Consider the following 18,209-nt stretch of genomic DNA (forward strand, 5'->3'; position numbering starts at 1 on the left):
ATACTGTAAAATGTTTGTCTTCCAGTGCAATCAAACCAAACTTACCCAACTTGGCTTACTGCAGGGTTTTCTCTCCCTTTCTTTTGTTTGCAAATGCAATAAACTAATGTTTGACCATTTCAATCCATAATTTGGTAATCAACGGACAAATTAGTAATAGGCATGGCAGTTTCATTTAACCATTGAATGCAGTTGATTTTCATCATGATTGTGAGTCAATTTTAATGGTCTACGATTATTTCTACTCTTCTGTACTGTCCCTGAGATTGTCCACTAGATCAGGGGTAGTCAACCTGTGGTTCTCCAGATGTCCATGGACTACAATTACCATGAGCCCCTGCCAGCATTTGCTGGCAGGGGCTCATGGGACTTGTAGTCCATGGACGTCTGGAGGACCACAGGTTAACTACCCCTGCACTAGATTATCTCAAAACTATGGCGTCTTCCACACAGGGACAGGATTTTCTGGTTTCCCTGTTACTAGTGTGCCTGCAGATAAAGCGAAGCAGCAACAGAGGTTCCCAAATGGAAGGTTTCCCCACACTTTCCCTGAGTCCCTTGGAAGTGGCCACTCATTGTCCCCTGGGCCAGCGGGGCTTTTGCAATATTTTTTAAAATGGGCACTAGAATACAATTATATCGATCTACCATTGCACCGATAGTCATTGGAGTTTCTCTGGATTCCAATCATCGTTATTTTTAAAAAGTAAACCTCTAGACTCGTCTCTTGCCTTTATAAGTCTGCACGGAACAGAACGAGAGACTTAAGGGGAAAAGAAAAGAATGATGGAAATTCAGAACTGCCAGACCTATCAGTACAACAGTATATCGATAGAACAATATTCTAGAGCCTTTTTAAAGAAATCAAAAGTCCTTCCAATGGTGGGAGGTGGGAAATGGCTGCCAGGTGGGCCAGAAAATCCAAATTTTCCCATTCACACAACAGCAGTCCAGGCTTTGCAATATTCTAGTGTCCATTTTTTTTTTAAAAATTACCCCCCCTCAATGGCATGGGGAAGGAAATGGCTGCCAAATGGGGCAGAAAATCCACCTGTTCTGACTTGCACAACAGCAATCCAGCCTTTACTGCAATCTTCCCCAAAACTTAAGAATAAAGCAGGTTTAAGAAAGCTTAAGGAAGACCCCCAAGAGGGGCAGGAACACACCATGCTGCTGTGGGAAAATTGGGGGGGGTGGTCTTTCCCAAAGCATTGGATTTGGAGCAGATAACCCATGTGGAAGACACTTAGGTAAATTCTGCTGTGCTTATTTTAAACTTTATATTTACATTCACTAAAATGCTATAGGATGTATTATTCATGAAATGCCTTTTTCAGATTTAATCCATGCATAATCAGCAACTTAAAGTGCCATATTCATATTGAGATTCAACCAGATAATGTTTTTCTGTACGGCACACTTTTGATGGAGTCACTCTTATCTAAAGATCTTGGAAATATATATATTTTTAACTGCAAAATCCATTAGTGTCTTTATTAGCAGATATTCAGTAGTCAAATTTGAGTCAATTTTATTTGGAAGAAATAATTTACCAAGTTCTGGTTCCATTTTTATCCATCATTAATTAATACTAGCCAAATATGATGGCTCTTGGAGGCACAATAAATCTGTTTCTGCTACCTGGCCTGAGACTCTAAAAAATGGGAAAGACACGTGCTGTTAAGAGTATAGCAGGCCATAGCCCATGATGGGCTGCATTTCGTTCTATGATTGACAAGTTGTTCAGACCTAATATACACAGTGGAATCACTTACAACAAAAGAATGTAACATTACAATGTTCAAAGTAATCAGGATTGATACCTGCTATATAAAAAAAGTCCAGCCAATCAAAAATTATACTGAGATCTGAGGTAAAAAATGTAAACTGGTTGAATCATGAATATACTCATAACGATTCAGTTCTTCTACTTTGGAATTTAATTTCCAGTGCATAAAGTTTTCTAACCTTTAGTGGATTTTTTTATTTTATAATAGTAATTACTTTCATACCATTGTGGAAAACAACTGAATACATACCAAGCTTGAATATATCAACTCTACCCCTTCCTGGCAAAATATAAGCACAATTATCAAGCATATTTTAACTGATATCCATTTGATGACCAGTCCTAAAATGACTCTTCTTCCAAGATGCTTGTGCTGGAGTACATGTGATCCAACTTCTCAAGAGAGATCTGCAGCTGATGTAGATACATATATGCATTTGGTGCACACCCTCATCTGTATTATAATGTTCATTTGGGACCCAATGAAACTGCCTAGATTTGCTCTGTGTTTAGGCACATGGCAGAATGGTGCCCAAACTAATTCCAATGTTTGCAGATGGACTGCCAAGAAAATCAGGAATAAAGTATGTGGGAAAATCCATTAACTTGTGTTTCTCAGTAGTACTCTGGCTATGGTTGATTCTCTGGCTATGGTTGATCTTTCACCTGAAGGCCTATTCACAAAAGGGGGCAGGGGCTACAAGGCCTCATGGTGCATGCACATTGAGTTTCATGCTGAAGGTAAGCTTTGCTTGTTTGGTTGTGATGTCTTTATTGTGATCAGTATATTTTCCTGACTTGTTAACAACATTACATCATAGTATTCATGTTTAACTTTTCAACATAAGGAGCTGCACTATCTTCAGTTTAACATTTAAGCATTTTAAGCTAACATCTATAACTGAAGTTCCAAAATTCTCATGTAGCACTCATAAGTTCTAAAGATAAAAGCACAGTAACTAGCAAACCTTACCATCTAGCAAGGTGCTGAAATGCAGAACTTGCAAATATTCCTTCTCACGCATAAACCCTTTCAAGGGAGTGGCCCAGCCTTCACTCAGAACTTGGACCCACTGCAGATCCAGCTGAAAAGGTAAAACAGGGCAATTTTACACAAAGATAAGGACAGACTTCTCATACCATTTTTTTAAAAAAGCTTTATCAGTATTTTCTAATGAAGTACAAGAGGTCATCCACATTTCCTAGGACTAAAACATACTTCTTTCTGTTTAATGGAAAGCTGCACAATGCTTTAAAAAAAGAACATGGACACAATGCACTGTAGACTGAAATCAAAGACATAAACAATCATTTGTCAGAAAATGCCTACTGGAATAGGCAGAATATATGTGGAAGGAAGCCCATATACCTCCAAGGACGGTGATGTGTCCTCAGCTTATACAGATTTCCCCAAGAAGCTGCCTCTCAATTCTATATACAGGGCCAATACAGGCAGAACAGAAACAAGGTCCCACCCCTGCCTACAATCACAGTGCTGAATCCTACAACGTGTAGACGGGAGGCCAGCTTGCTTGCTTGCAAGTAGGGCATAGTGCCAGTCCATTCAGTCCTGCTACTCCATACATAGACAAGTCTTTGTGTATGGGTGACTGTGTCAGGGATGGTAGACTGTCAGCCTGTAGTCATATAGTAGCAAAGTTCTGTTTTTTGGCCAATTTAAAATGCAACAGGTTGCAAAGGGTTAAGGTGGAACCATAGAAGCTGGCTTTTACATACATTAATGGCATATCCATCAGTATCCATACCCTAGTAACCATACCTCTATTCAATGTCACAATTAAAAATACCAAAGAAAAACAGTGACCCTGCTGGAACCCAACAGAGCATTTATATAGAAGGGAAAGAACATGATCATTGGTATTCAGCCTCTGAGGCTAATAATGGTAACCAAATCTAGGTTTACTTTTGCTTCTAGCTCAAGTTAGTATCAGAGTAGGAACTGAGGGGCATGTAATATCTGGACCTCCATTTCCAAGGGCAGAGGTGTGTCTGCATCTGCTTATCAAAGTTTAAGTCCAGTCCAAAGTTTAAGTCCAGTGGCACCATTAAGACCAGCAAAATTTTATTCATGTGCATGCACACTTCCTCATAAGATGAATAAAATGGTGTTGGTCTGAAATGTGCCACTGGACTCAAACACTATCCTGCTTTTTCAGACCAACATGGCTACTCCTCTGAATGCATTTGCAAATGTTAGCCAGAAGATGGCAACATGTGTGATCAGAAACGTTCAACGTACAAGAGCATTGAGAAGTTACTGGCCCAAAAGAATTGGGGGGGGAGTAACTTTTTTTGGGGGGGGATTCAGATTGTAGTTAACTCACATTGATCCCATGGGATTTTAAGGCAAGAGATTTTCATCAGTGGTTTGCCATTGCTTGCCGTTGCATAGAGACCCTGGACTTCCACGGTGGTCACCCATTCAAATATTGACCAGTGCTGACCCTGCTTAGCTTCCAAGATCTGGCAAGTTCAAGTGAGCCTTGGTTATCCAGGTCAGAGCCAATGTGACTAGATAAAAGATACTACTGGAAATCTCCAGTGTTTTGTTTTTAACTAAATCAAAACAGAATGTGGCTTCCCACACAGGGAAGTTTTCGTATGCTCCCCCAATTGATTTGCCTTATCAAAAATACTATTGTTCTATCCTCCCCACTACCAGGGCTAACTGGTAGTGATTAGAATCCTCTCGTAGCAAAGTAGCATTTAACATGTTTCATATTTCTATTGGCTAACACTGACAAATGCACTCACTTAAGCGTTACAGCATTGTGTCTGTAGAAATGGAGGTTAGGCTACTAGAAGCCCATACTTTGATTTCTTCAGCTTGGCTAGTGCGGGACACCTCCTGGGAAACCCAATGAAAACAGGTTGTTTACAGCTGTATTGGTCCAAAAGGAAGCTCCCAAGAGCCAAGAACACAATCCATGTAACACCTTTACCAACCCCATAACATGTAAGTGGACAAACTTTTGAGTTGCCTACTATCCTTTATCAGGCCATATGTTACAAAACAAAAGGGAGGTAAGTCAAATTTTCAGGTCATCATGATCGTGTCAGGGTGTGGCAGAATTTCTGGCAAGGAAGGTGACTCAGGCTGCTGCTGGCCAGGGGCCATAACAGAAAGAGGCAATAAAACTATTAAACAAGTATCTCCAGTGATCCCTTATCCCTTTAACAACTGACAGTTCTGTCCTTTTTCAGAAATCACTTGGAAGTAATTTTATTCTAGGGAGATAGATTGACAATCTTTCAAGCTTGATATATTTATGCATGTGGATTATACAAATACAGGAAATGAGCAAACAGTTTTCTGTCATTATCTTCGAAGACAAAGCCAGTTTTCCGGGCCTCTTCCAAAGCCAAATCAGCAATATCCAATAAAGGCATTAAGGCAGAAGAGACATGGCTGAGGTCCTAATTGCACACTGATGATTACATACAGAGCAGAAGTATGGACTACTGTCTAAAATATAAGAAGGCTTCTGTGTTATATTCCTATCCTGCACAGTGGCCTCTGGCCCACAAAATCATATGACACAGTGAACGTGATAATCTGTTTGCCACATTTACGAGCTGCCTCTCTGTCAGGTTCTCATGATGATGAATAGCTGATCTTATAAACTAGAACTAGTTAAAAGGAGCCAGTAAAAGCTCTGCTTGGAAAACTTTCAAAAAAAATCCAGAAGAGTCATCAAACCGCACAGCTAAAGTGGCAACGGTATTCCTTAATGCTTTATTAGAATATTAGTGTCAAACAAGAATATCAGACAGGAGGTTTCAAATTTGAAACTGGACATATACTCTGTGATCAGTATAGTAGGATGGTGTCAATCTTATTTCAATTAAGGTTTGTTTTAAATCTTTTTGTGGTTGCATATTTCTTTTTTGATATAAAATATAAATAAATATGGATGCCAACGCTATTTGCTAGGTTTTATACAAAGTTTCCCCCTTCAAGGATCGCTGCCTTGTTGTGGCAAGGGGGCTTGCGTAGTTCAGTGAAGCTATGAGCTATGCCGTGCAGGGCCACCCAAGACGGACAGGTCATAGCTGAGAGCTCTGACAAAAGGTGATCCACTGGAGAAGGCAATGGCAAACCACTCCAGTATCTTTGCCATGAAAACTCTATGGACAGTTCCAATAGGCATAACGATATGACGCTGGAAGATGAGCCCCTCAGGTCGGAAGGTGTCCAATATGCTACTGGGGATGAGCAGACGGCTAGTACGAGTAGCGCCAGAATGAATGAAGCGGCTGGGCCAAAGCCGAAAGGACGCTCAGTTGTGGAAGTAACTGGTGGCGAAAAGACAGTCCGATGCTGTAAAGATTTTTATTCCATAGGAACCTGGAACGTCAGATCCATGAATCAAGGCAAGCTGGACGTGGTTAAACAAGAAATGAGAAGACTGAACATCGACATTTTAGGAATCAGTGAACTAAAATGGACAGGAATGGGTGAATTTAATTCAGATGACCATCAGGTATACTACTGTGGACAAGAATCTCGCAGAAGAAATGGAGTAGCATTCATAATCAATAAGAGAGTAGGAAAAGCAGTCTTGGGATACAATCCCCAAAATGACAGAATGATCTCAGTTCGAATCCAAGGCAAACCATTCAACATCACAGTGATCCAGGTCTACGCCCCAACCACTGCTGCTGAAGAGGATGAAGTTGATCAGTTCTATGAAGCCCTACAACACCTTCTAGAAGCAACGCCCAAAAATGATGTGCTTATCATCATGGGGGATTGGAATGCTAAAGTAGGAAGCCAAAAGATAACCGGGATAACAGGCAAGTTTGGCCTTGGAGTACAAAATGAAGCAGGGCACAGGCTGGTAGAATTTTGTCAAGAGAATACAATGGTCATAGCAAACACTCTTTTCCAGCAACCCAAGAGACGACTCTACACATGGACATCACCAGACGGTCAACACAGAAATCAGATTGACTATGTGCTCTGCAGCCAAAGATGGAAAAGTTCTATCCAGTCAATAAAAACAAGACCAGGAGCTGATTGTGGTTCAGATCATGAACTTCTTGTTGCAAAATTTAGGCTTAAATTGAAGAAAGTAGGGAAAAGCACTAGGCCACTCAGGTATGAACTAAATCATATCCCTGACGAATACACAGTGGAGGTGACAAATAGATTTAAGGAATTAGATCTGATAGACAGAGTGCCTGAAGAACTATGGACGGAGGTTCGCAACATTGTACAAGAGGTAGCAACTAAAACCATCCCAAAGAAAAAGAAATGCAAGAAATCAAAATGGCTGTCTGAGGAAGCTTTACAAATAGCTAAGGAGAGAAGGGAAGTGAAAGGCAAGGGAGAAAGAGAAAGATACACCCAATTGAATGCAGAATTCCAGAGAAAAGCTAGAAGAGATAAGAATGCCTTCTTAAATGAACAGTGCAAACAAATAGAAGAAAACAATAGAATGGGGAGGACCAGAGATCTTTTCAAGAAAATTGGAGATATGAAGAGAACGTTTCATGCAAAGATGGGTATGATAAGGGACCAAAATGGTAGGGACCTCACAGAAGCAGAAGAGATCAAACAAAGGTGGCAAAATTATACAGAAGAACTATACAAGAGCGAGCTTAACATCCCTGATGACCACAATGGGGTAGTTACTGACCTGGAGCCAGACATCCTGGAATGTGAAGTCAAATGGGCCTTAGGAAGTCTGAGCAACAATAAAGCTAGTGGTAGTGACAGCATTCCAGTTGAACTATTCAAAATCTTAAAGGACGATGCAGTAAAAGTGCTACACTCAATATGCCAGCAAATTTGGAAAACTCAACAATGGCCACAGGATTGGAAAAGGTCAGTTTACATTCCAATCCCAAAGAAGGGCAATGCCAAAGAATGTTCAAACTACCGCACCATCGCACTAATTTCTCATGCTAGCAAAGTTATGCTCAAAATCCTACAAGCTAGGCTCCAGCAATATGTGGACCGAGAACTTCCAGAAGTACAGGCAGGATTTCGAAGAGGCAGAGGAACTAGAGATCAAATTGCCAACATACGCTGGATCATGGAGAAAGCTAGGGAGTACCAGAAGAACGTCTACTTCTGCTTCATTGACTATGCTAAAGCCTTTGATTGTGTGGAGCACAACAAATTGTGGCAAGTTCTTAAAGAGATGGGAATACCAGAGCATCTTATTTGTCTCTTGAGAAATTTATATGCAGGTCAAGAAGCAACAGTGAGAACTGAACATGGAATCACTGACTGGTTCAAAATTGAGAAAGGAGTTCGGCAAGGCTGTATACTGTCGCCTTGCCTATTTAACTTGTATGCAGAGCACATCATGAGAAATGCGGGATTAGAGGAGTCACAAATTGGGATCAAGATTGCAGGGAGAAATATCAACAACCTCAGATATGCAGATGATACCACTCTAATGGCAGAAAGTGAAGAGGAACTAAAGAGCCTGTTGATGCGGGTGAAGGAGGAGAGTGCCAAAGTTGGCTTGAAACTCAACATCAAGAAAACAAAGATCATGGCATCCGGCCCTCTCAATTCCTGGCAAATAGAAGGGGAAGAAATGGAGATAGTGACAGATTTTATTTTCCTGGGCTCCAAGATCACTGCAGATGGGGACTGCAGCAAAGAAATTAAAAGACGCTTGCTCCTGGGGAGGAAAGCTATGGCAAATCTAGACAGCATCCTAAAAAGCAGAGACATCACCCTGCCAACAAAAGTGCGTTTAGTCAAGGCTATGGTCTTCCCAGTTGCAATGTATGGCTGCGAAAGTTGGACCATAAGGAAGGCCGAGCGTCAAAGAATTGAGGCTTTTGAACTCTGGTGCTGGAGAAGACTCTTGCGAGTCCCTTGGACTGCAAGGCGAACAAACCAGTCAGTCCTCGAGGAGATCAGCCCTGACTGCTCTTTAGAAGGCCAGATCCTGAAGATGAAACTCAAATATTTTGGCCACCTCATGAGAAGGAAGGACTCCCTGGAGAAGAGCCTAATGCTGGGAGAGATCGAGGGCAAAAGAAGAAGGGGACGACAGAGAATGAGGTGGATGGATGGAGTCACTGAAGCAGTAGGTACAAACTTGAATGGACTCCGGGGAATGGTAGAGGACAGGAAGGCCTGGAGGATCATTGTCCATGGGGTCGCGATGGGTCGGACACGACTTCGCACATAACAACAACAACATACAAAGTTTTCCCAGGTATTGTACATTTTTGCTTTTGTATAGTGCCTCATCTTTTTAATACTTACATGTAGTTTGCAGTCTCTAAAGAATATTGTTCTAAGTATTTTTTTGCAGAAAAGGGGGGGAATCTTCTCAAAGAGAACTTAAGATATTTTGGTGTCTGAGGCAGAAAATGCAAATATCACTCAGTCCATAATGATAATATCACTGACAACATGCTGTCCTTCAACTATACCCTCAGTCCTGTCACCAGAGTTTATTAATGTTTGGTTTATGGAAGTATTTATAGTCCATTTTTCTCTTGCAGCTCAACACAGCCCTTACAAGTGGGTCATTGTACATTTGATATGGTTGATCTCCCTCAACCAAGAGAATGCTGGCAGTTTAATTCCCTCACAAATGAAATGGCCTTATGGAGCCTTCTAAAATGTTTTCAAGATGGTGCCTTCCTCACGGAGCCCACTTCTGCAAGGTGGGAGCCATTACAGAGAAGGGGTTTTAGTGGATGTCTAGTAGATTTAGGTTGTTCCGCAGTGTGAATACTTCTCTTCAGCATAACTGGCTCTATACTATGATTTTACCTTGTGTGGGTTTGAAAGTTGGACAGTGAAGAAAGCTGACAGGAAGATGAGGCATGGACAAAATGGGGCATGGACAAGAGTTTTACAGATACCATAGGCCACCAAAAATACAAATGAATGTGTTCTAGATCAAATCAAATATGAATTCTCCCTAGAATCTAAAATCTCCAAACTGAAGTGATTGTACTTTGGACACATTATGAGAAGACAAGAGTCACTGAGCAAGAGAGTTATCAGAGAAAAGCTGAAGGCGGCAGGAAGATCCAACATGAGATGGATTGTCTCAATAAAGGAAGCCACGGTGCTCACTTTGCAAGATTATAAAATGGCCAGGGCCTGCGTGTGAGGAGGAGCAGTAGATTAAAAAACCCTCTCTGCAAAAAAAACCTGAGCAAGGCTGTTAATGACAGAATGTTTGGGGCTTGCTATAAAATAGCAGTGATGCGATGGCACTTAATACACATACTGTGATTGACTGTATCTCCCCAAAAGATGGTGCTTCCTCATTCTTGGATCTAAGAGCATGGGGAAGAATGTACGAATGAAGGTACTCTGGGGTTTATTTTCTGGTTTTGCTACACAAATCTCTTACCTTGGTAATCTTTACAGATGGCAATGTATTGGCTTCAGCCCGTGCTTGTTCCATCTTATTTTCTGGTACAAACAGTTCAAGAACATCCTTGATAGCAGCAGGTGGAACAATACTCTGGAACAGAAAAAGCAGGCATGTGACCCAAGTGTAGATGATAACTGTGAAGAAAAGATCTAAAATATTTGTGAGGCTAAAACAGAATACCTGTTCCTGCAAGAGCTCCACAATCTGCTGGATGCAGTCAGAGACTGAAGATACATTGGTTTTCAGTACAAGTGCAGGCATTTCAGGTTTTTCATACTCTGAATCAATTCCAGTGAATCCTACAGATTGTTAGCAACTTGTTTAGTTAAGATGATAATATAGAAATCGGATGGTAAAAGAAATCACAAGGAAACAAGTTCTTATTTCAGGGCTTGAAAATGATGTTTGTAACTATATTGGCTGCTGGAGTGGAGACCATTATATGTCCAGTATCCATGGAGAAACAGAATGACATGTTACACTTACAATGCCCTCCTAAGCAGAGTCATGCCCTTGTAGGTCCACTGAAGTCAAAAGGTTTACAAATCAGGCTCCTCCTGAGATAGTCCCCCTGAGACGTTTGTAGCAGAAACATATTGGTTTTTAGGTGGGATTTTATTGTATTGGGGGGGGGGTCTACGGGGATTTTATTGAATGTGACCCGCCAAGAGCCTCACGGGAGTGGCGGGATAGAAGTCGAATAAATAAACAAACAAACAAATAAATAAAAGGTCTGTTGAGTCAGGGTGGGGGGGAGGAGTCTGTTGTTGTCATGGTGGTGGTTCTAATCAGGGTATAATTACTGCAATTGGAGTCCTAATGATTTTATGGGGTTTTATTGTGAGGAGTCATTTATGTATGTATGTATGTGTGCGCGTGTGTGTATAAACAAAAACAACAATAAGCAACAATAAATCTTGATAGTGGGGGGGAAATCTAAAAGTCCACCCCCGATCAATCCCCAATAGCCACCATCATGCTCAAGAGCGAAGGTCTGCTCAGTTGTCAAAGGCAGTACCTCTAAAAACCTCCACAGGGGCCTATTTAGGGAGGGACCCAATCTTCCTGGCCTCAACCAAATGCCTGGTGGAAGAGCTCCATCTTTTAGGGGCTGAAGAACATTGACAGCTCTGTCAGGCCCCTCAGCTCTTCCAAGAGCTCATTCCACCAGGTTGGGGACAGGACCAAAAAGTCCCTGGCCCTGGTTGAGACCAGTTGAGCCTCCTGGGGACCACGGACCACCAGCAAATTCATACCCGCAGAGCAAAGTGCCCTGTGGGGGACATAAGGAAACAAGCGGTCCCTCAGATAAGCGGGGCCCAAGCCACGGATGGTCTTAAAGGTAAGAACCAAAACCTGAAACCTGATCTGGAAGCCAATTGGCAACCAATGCAGCTGCCTCAGCATAGGCTGGACGTGCACCTGCCAAGATGATCTCGTGAGGACCCTAGCAGCCACATTTTGTACCAACTGCAATTTCCAGGTCAGATACAGGGGGAGGCCCATGTAGAGCGAGTTACAAAAGTCTAATCTGTAAGTGACCATTGCATGGATCACTGTAGCCAAATATTCAGGGGACAGGTGGGGTGCTAGTAACCTGGCTTGGTGATGGTAAAATGCCATTTTGTGAACTGCCACAAGCTATCTGGGAGTGGCAGTATAGAAATTGAAAAATAAATCAACTCCATGGTTTGCTACCTATGTTTAAAGCAGAATAGTGCATCACAGCTGAGACAAGATCATAGCTATTCAGTTCACCATGACACAGTTACACAAGGCCCCTACACCTCTCAGCAACACAACTTGCTATTCCTACTCAAGGAGAACAATCCTAAACAAGTCTACTCAGAAGCCAACTAAGATCTATTCAATGGGGCTTACTCCCAGGAAAGTTCTTTCGGGATAGCATTGAAAGTGTTAAAAAGTTTGTTTCAACCCAATCTGTTCTTTAGGAAGACTTCAGGTTGAGAACCTCTTGCTGGGAGGAGGGAGAGGCAGTCCAAAGAAGTTAGGCTCTTACAGGGAGAGAGGTAATCATACCTTTGATTTCTCCAGCTCGTGCTTTTTTGTAAAGTCCTTTTACATCTCTGCTCTCACAGATGTTTAGAGGAGCATCCACAAAGACCTCAAAGAATGGAAGTCCAGCTGCCTCATGAATCTTCTGCGCATTCTCCCGGTCCTGCGGGGAGGAAAGAAAAAGCAGCAAGTCATATAAAAAGGAGGGGTTTCAGCCGTCCTCCTTGTGCTGACTTCCTGAGTCAAAACAGCCTCGGGGAGAGCCCCACTTCAGTGCTTCACATAGACTGACTCCATGTAGAAAGCAAGCAGAATTAAAAAGTGGTCCAACTCAAAGATAACTGGCCACCGTTTGTCCCCTTTGACAGCCTGGGGATACAACGGAAGAAGAGTTAGCCCCTTTTTCATTTGCCCCCCAATTGTGAGAGCATCCTGTAGTGATTAGGGTGCAGGGCTCGGATCTGGAAGACCTCGTTTCGAATCCCCACTCTGCCATGGAATCTTGCTGGGTTCCCTTGGCCATTCAGTCAAATCTACCTCACAGGATTACTGTAAGGATAAAATAGAGGTGAATGTCATAAGCTGCCTTGGATCTCCATTGGGGAGAAAAGTGGGGTATAAATAATGGAAATAAATAAACTGTGACCATTGCAACTGCAAGACAATTTCAGGTGCTCTATAAAATTACATTTTTATAACTGATCTTAACATGTGATTATAATTCAAATAGGAATAATTTTCCCTCCTTCATTGGGACCCATCATACTGAAGATGACTGAAGATCACACTGGAAGCAGTGACTGAATTTGCATTTTATTTCCTGAAGTGCTGCAGTTTCATTAAATCATGCAGAAACTGTTTCCTTAAAATGAGTCTCCCTCATTTAAAAACAAAAAGAAAACGAGAAAAAATAGACTTGGGAAGACACAGCATCATAAAAAAAAAATTCACTGCAGGCGTACCTTCGAGAAAGGAGATATAAAACTGGTGATGCAAACCAAGCCGGCATCTGCAAACAGTCTGGCAACTTCAGCAATACGACGGATATTCTCTTCTCGATCATCAGCTGAGAAACCAAGGTTTTTGTTCAGGCCATGACGGATGTTGTCCCCATCAAGGGAATAGCAAGGAATGCCATGAGACACCAGGTACTCCTCCAGTGCAAACCCAATCGTTGTCTTACCAGCACCAGAAAGACCTATTAATAACAGGCAGCAATTTCAATAATTAATGACAAATGCAGTTTGCCATATAACCATCGCATGAAGCTGCCTTCTCTAGCTCAGTATTGTCTCCTGACTGGCAGCAGTTCCCCTATGGTCTAAGTCCTTCACATCACTTAGTGCTGGATCCTTCAACCAGAGATGCCAAGGGTTGGAAAGCAGATGCTCTACCAATCCACAGTCCCCCTCCGCTCAAAGTGCTTACTCTCCATTTACCGTAATAGGATTATTTAAAAGGCATTTTTGAACTTTGATCCAGAAGGAGACTGAAAACAAATCAGTCAGTATCAGAATTCCCTTGTAATATTGTGTACAGTTCTGGTTACCACAAAGATATTATAGCACTGGGAAAAATGCAGAAAAGGGCAAGTAAAATGATTAAGGGAATGAACCACTTTTCCTATGAAGAATGGTTAAAGAGGTTATAGCTCTTTATTGTGGAGAAATGACAAGTGAGGAGTGATGACAGAGGTTTACAAAATTAAGCACGTGGAGATGGTAGAGAAAAAATTATTTTTCTCCCTTTCTCAAAATATAATCGCTCATGAGCACTCAATGAAACTATTGAGCAGTAAGCTTAGGTATAAAATAGATTCATAGAATCATAGAGTTGGAAGGGGCCATATAGTCCAACCAGCTCAATAGATGATGATGCTTGGTATTCTTGGTGTTTGGGGGGCAACAGTGGGACGTCTTCTGAAGTTCTGACCCTTGTGGAAGACCTCTTGATGGAACCTGGATTTTGGCCACTGTGCAACATAGCGTGTTGGACTGGATGAACCATTGGCCACATCCAACATGGCTTTTTAATGTTCTTATGTTGTATATTTGTGATTCTCAGGTTTTTTTCCAGTGCAAATGTAATGTCAATAAAAAAACTCTGTCCAATGTCATTTTACTAAGTTAATCAGGAATGCATTACCTGTTAGCCACACTGTACAGCCTCTGAATCCACCTCTTGTTCCCACAACTTGTCCTCTCTTGCTCCTGCTAACATGGTGGGCTTGGTATACCACATTTGTAGATCTGTGAAGATTCTAAAGATACATTAAAAAAACAGGGAAAAACTATTTATTACTGTGACCGACAATACCAAAAATAAGCTCAAGCAAATCCCTTAAATCCTATAAATTCACAGGAATTTGAATGGGCCAATTTTGCATTTCCCCCCTTAAATGACTCCTTCAGGTAGTAAAAAGTGGTGTATAAAAAACAACTCTTCTCAGCTGTTGATAATACTCTGCATCTTGGAGCATGCACAGTCAGACTTTGTCAAAATTTACAGAGGTTTTATTTTTAATACTGAGGGAGTCAATCAATTCCTGTTCTGGGTTTTGTTGCAATCTGATTCAAGAACTATTAACTTTCATCACAAATTATCTAGATAGAGATTACAAGGCAGACATGTAGTACCTTCCATAGACTGAAACATGAAACCACAACTAGGAGACTAAGGAGGTCCATTCACAGACTAGTGTCCAAGCCTGTTGTTTCAAGTGACAACCTAGCTTTTCTACTCACTACTGCAGTAGTTCTCAACCTAGGGGTTAGGACCCCTTTGGGGGTTGAATGACCCTTTCACAGGGGTCGCGGCAGGGCGAGCAGCTTGGTCGAGGGGGGGGGCACTGCCATTGTTGCTGCTCCTCCTGCAGGTATCTGTCTGGAACAGCGGAAAAGAGCGAGATGGGCATGGTGGGACAAGAGGCAGAACTGAACTGAGAAACCCCTGAAAAAAACCCAATTTATATACAATCATGAACAATGGATCTTCACGCCATTGGTCAGTTTTGGTTTAATTTCTGTGAAAGAACACCTGCATAATTGGGGGTCACCACAACATGAGGAACTGTATTAAAGGGTTGCAGCATTAGGAAAGTTGAGAACCACTGCACTACTGCATTTACTTATTTATCGTAACATATCACCTTTCTGCCTAACAGCCATGCAAAGCAACTCATAATAACATCTAAATATACATTCGCACATAACATATAAGGATTAAAATAAAAATGATAACAGTAGCAACATTTAAAGGTATTGTCACAAGAAGCTGATTTTTCTATTGATTCAACTGAATTGAGAACAATTTTCAAAGTTCTTAGGTGTGTCCCTCTCCATCACACTTAAACTGGAAGCTGGTCTTATTTCACTTTTAAACTTTGGTTAGGATGTGGCAAAGCTGGGGAGTTAGGGACCTAGCCACCCAAAACTTGCACTAACAGTTCAGACCTTACCTGGTTCTTATAAGATACCAAAGATGGTATCAGGCAAGCATTCCTTGAGTAGGAGCAGCAAAAGTCCCCAGCCTGCTGCAGCTAGTGACAGGATGCATGAGCATATGAAGCTGCCTTATACTGAATCAGATCATTGGTCAAACAAGGTCAGTATTGTCTACTCAGACTAGTTCTTCAGAGTCTCATTTAGAGGTCTTTCATATCACCTATTGCCCAGTCTTTTTAACTGAAGATGTCAAGGACTGAACCTGGATCAGTTTGCATGCTAGGCAGTGGCTCGTCCACTGAGTCTCAACTCCTCCACTTATGAACAGATCTTCAAATTGCTGAGGTATACAGACTGCACGTTACACCATGGATGGCAGTGCTAGCTTGATTGGTTGGAGGAGGAGGGGAACCAACTGGGCAAAGGAAGGATGTGAAATGACAATTATTTAATCTTATGCACAAAAGAGCCTGCTAGTTTATTTTGTATTTGTTTGTTTGCTGGATCATTAACTTAAAATGGGATAAATAACCCCTTACGGGAAAAGGATTAGTAAACAACAGATGGTCTTATTAGCTGTCCTAGCCTAAATCAAAATTATCTGATAATCAAGAGTGAAAACATTTTTTCCTTTCACAAAAATATGCTAGTCTCCCTAAAGGCATCTCACACAAAACAAACCATGGATAGAATTTCGTTATATTAGATTCTTTATATTAGATTATATAATGAATAATAATAATGACAGTACTATTGTGAACCTTATACACAGTAATTCGTATAACCACATACACAGTAAGTTTATTACATTATCCCCATACTGTAGATGCAGTAATGAGGTAAGGTTGCCAGCCAGGTGAGGGGGTGTGGTGTTGGGGGTTTTTTTGGAAATTTGGGGGTATAGCCTGGGGAGGACAGGAACTTCAGTGGAGTACAATGCTATAGAGTCCACTCTCCAAAGCATTCATTTTATGCAGGGGAATGGATCCCTGTATTCTAGAGATGACCTGCCATTCTAGGGGATCCCAGGTCCCACCTGGAGGCTGGCATCCCTAACACTGAGGCCAAGATGGTGGCCTTTTGTGTGAAGTTATTTCATGCTTCCTTCTCGCTTTTCTCCTTATAGCAGGGGTCGTCAACCCCTGGTTTGTGGCCCGGTACCGGGCCGCTGGCAGCCACGCCTGCCTCCCCCCCCCCCGCAGCGTGAAGCTTGCCAGGCTCACAGCCCGGCTATCTTCTTGCTCTAAGAGGGGGGGAAGAGGCAGACGCGGCCTCCGGCACGCCAGTAGACACAAACGCGCATGCGCGGAGCTGCTTTGCATGCGCGTTAGCGCCCCCTGCTGGAGAAAACATGGATGCGCGGCTACTCTGCACATGCATGTTTCCGCCAGCAGGTGGCACTAATGCCCATGCACGACGCCCGGGCCGCCAGCTCTCCCTCACCCCCGGAGGCGATCTTCAACCGGAAAAAGGTTGGGGACCGCTACCTTATAGTATGCCATGATTCTTGACTGTATAAACTGCAGTTACTACAAGTTATTATTTTCCTCTAAGCTAAATGTGGAAACCCATTTCAAACTGTAGTTTGCATTTCTGGTTTTAAAAGAAATTTATGGTTGCAGCCATTAAACATCCACCCAGTTCAGATGCCACACCAAACTACAATCCCCACAAACACGCTGTGGTGACAAAACAATATGGTAGAGAGAGCATTCAAATACAAAGCTCATTCATAACAACTAAACCAAGGTTTAGTCTAGTGAGTCATAGGCTTGGCAAAGGTTAAATAAGGAGACATTTGAAGTAGAGACTTCTCAGCTAAATTCCTTTACCACTATATCAACTCCCAAAATAAGTTTACCAACTTCTAGGTAGGGCCTGAAGATCCCCTGAAATTACAACTGACATCCAGATGACAGTTTCCCTTGAAGAAATTGGCTGCTTTGGAGTCTGTTCTCCACGTCATTATACCCTGATGAACTCTGTCCCAAGCCTCTGCCCCTCAAATCTCCAGGAATTTTCTAATCAAGAATGAACCCTATCCCAAAACTTTATCATATTCCAACTCAAATCAGTTTCTCATTACGCAGTTTCATCATAAGGTTGTTTTCAAAGATACCAAAAATTTCCCAGGTATGTTTTTTAAAAGCCTGTACATTAATAGAATTCTTTAGCTCAAAGGAAATTCCAAAACCAGCTCCCTTTTGACTTTTTCTTAGTTCATTGTTTTGCTGAATCATTCTTAAAAAGTCAAGACTTCCTCAACAACTTTACTTTGTGCTGAGTGAATTTGCACCCACATTTCTTTCTCCAAAGAAATCCCTTTGCAGACCCAGTGCTTCTGAAATATGTCAAGCTTGCAGAAACCATACACCACTACTGTCACCTCCCCCCCCCCCCACACACACACATACCACTAATCTGGGTAAATTGATCAGGGGTTATGTAAGTTGCTCAGGGGTTATGTAAGTTTTAATTGTTTACTAGGAAATACTACCCTAATCCTCAATTGTCCAGGATCTTCAAATGGGATTGGAAGCCAAACCTCAAAAATAATAAAAAAGCAACCAG

At 41.9% G+C, this 18,209-nt stretch overlaps 1 protein-coding gene across 3 annotated transcripts in view; it reads right to left on the reverse strand.

Moving 5' to 3' along the window:
* PAPSS2 (3'-phosphoadenosine 5'-phosphosulfate synthase 2) overlaps window positions 1–18,209 on the reverse strand; it is a 53,655-nt gene that overhangs the window by 13,016 nt on the left and 22,430 nt on the right. For 2 of the 3 annotated variants that reach the window (XR_013233689.1, XM_077350378.1), the window contains exons 2-8: window positions 14,341–14,455; window positions 13,158–13,393; window positions 12,220–12,358; window positions 10,360–10,478; window positions 10,156–10,269; window positions 2,763–2,874; window positions 2,040–2,069 (exon numbers count right to left, since the gene is read on the reverse strand). Coding sequence is in view for 2 of the 3 variants with exons in the window: in XM_077350378.1 (XP_077206493.1) it covers window positions 2,040–2,069; window positions 2,763–2,874; window positions 10,156–10,269; window positions 10,360–10,478; window positions 12,220–12,358; window positions 13,158–13,393; window positions 14,341–14,455 (865 nt within the window). In the remaining variant the exon portion in view is untranslated. The remainder of the gene's footprint in view (window positions 1–2,039; window positions 2,070–2,762; window positions 2,875–10,155; window positions 10,270–10,359; window positions 10,479–12,219; window positions 12,359–13,157; window positions 13,394–14,340; window positions 14,456–18,209) is intronic. The other variant, XM_077350379.1, reaches the window with a different exon arrangement.

This window comes from Paroedura picta, chromosome 8 (assembly GCF_049243985.1).
Source record: "Paroedura picta isolate Pp20150507F chromosome 8, Ppicta_v3.0, whole genome shotgun sequence".
NCBI classification, from domain to species: Eukaryota; Metazoa; Chordata; class Lepidosauria; order Squamata; family Gekkonidae; genus Paroedura; species Paroedura picta.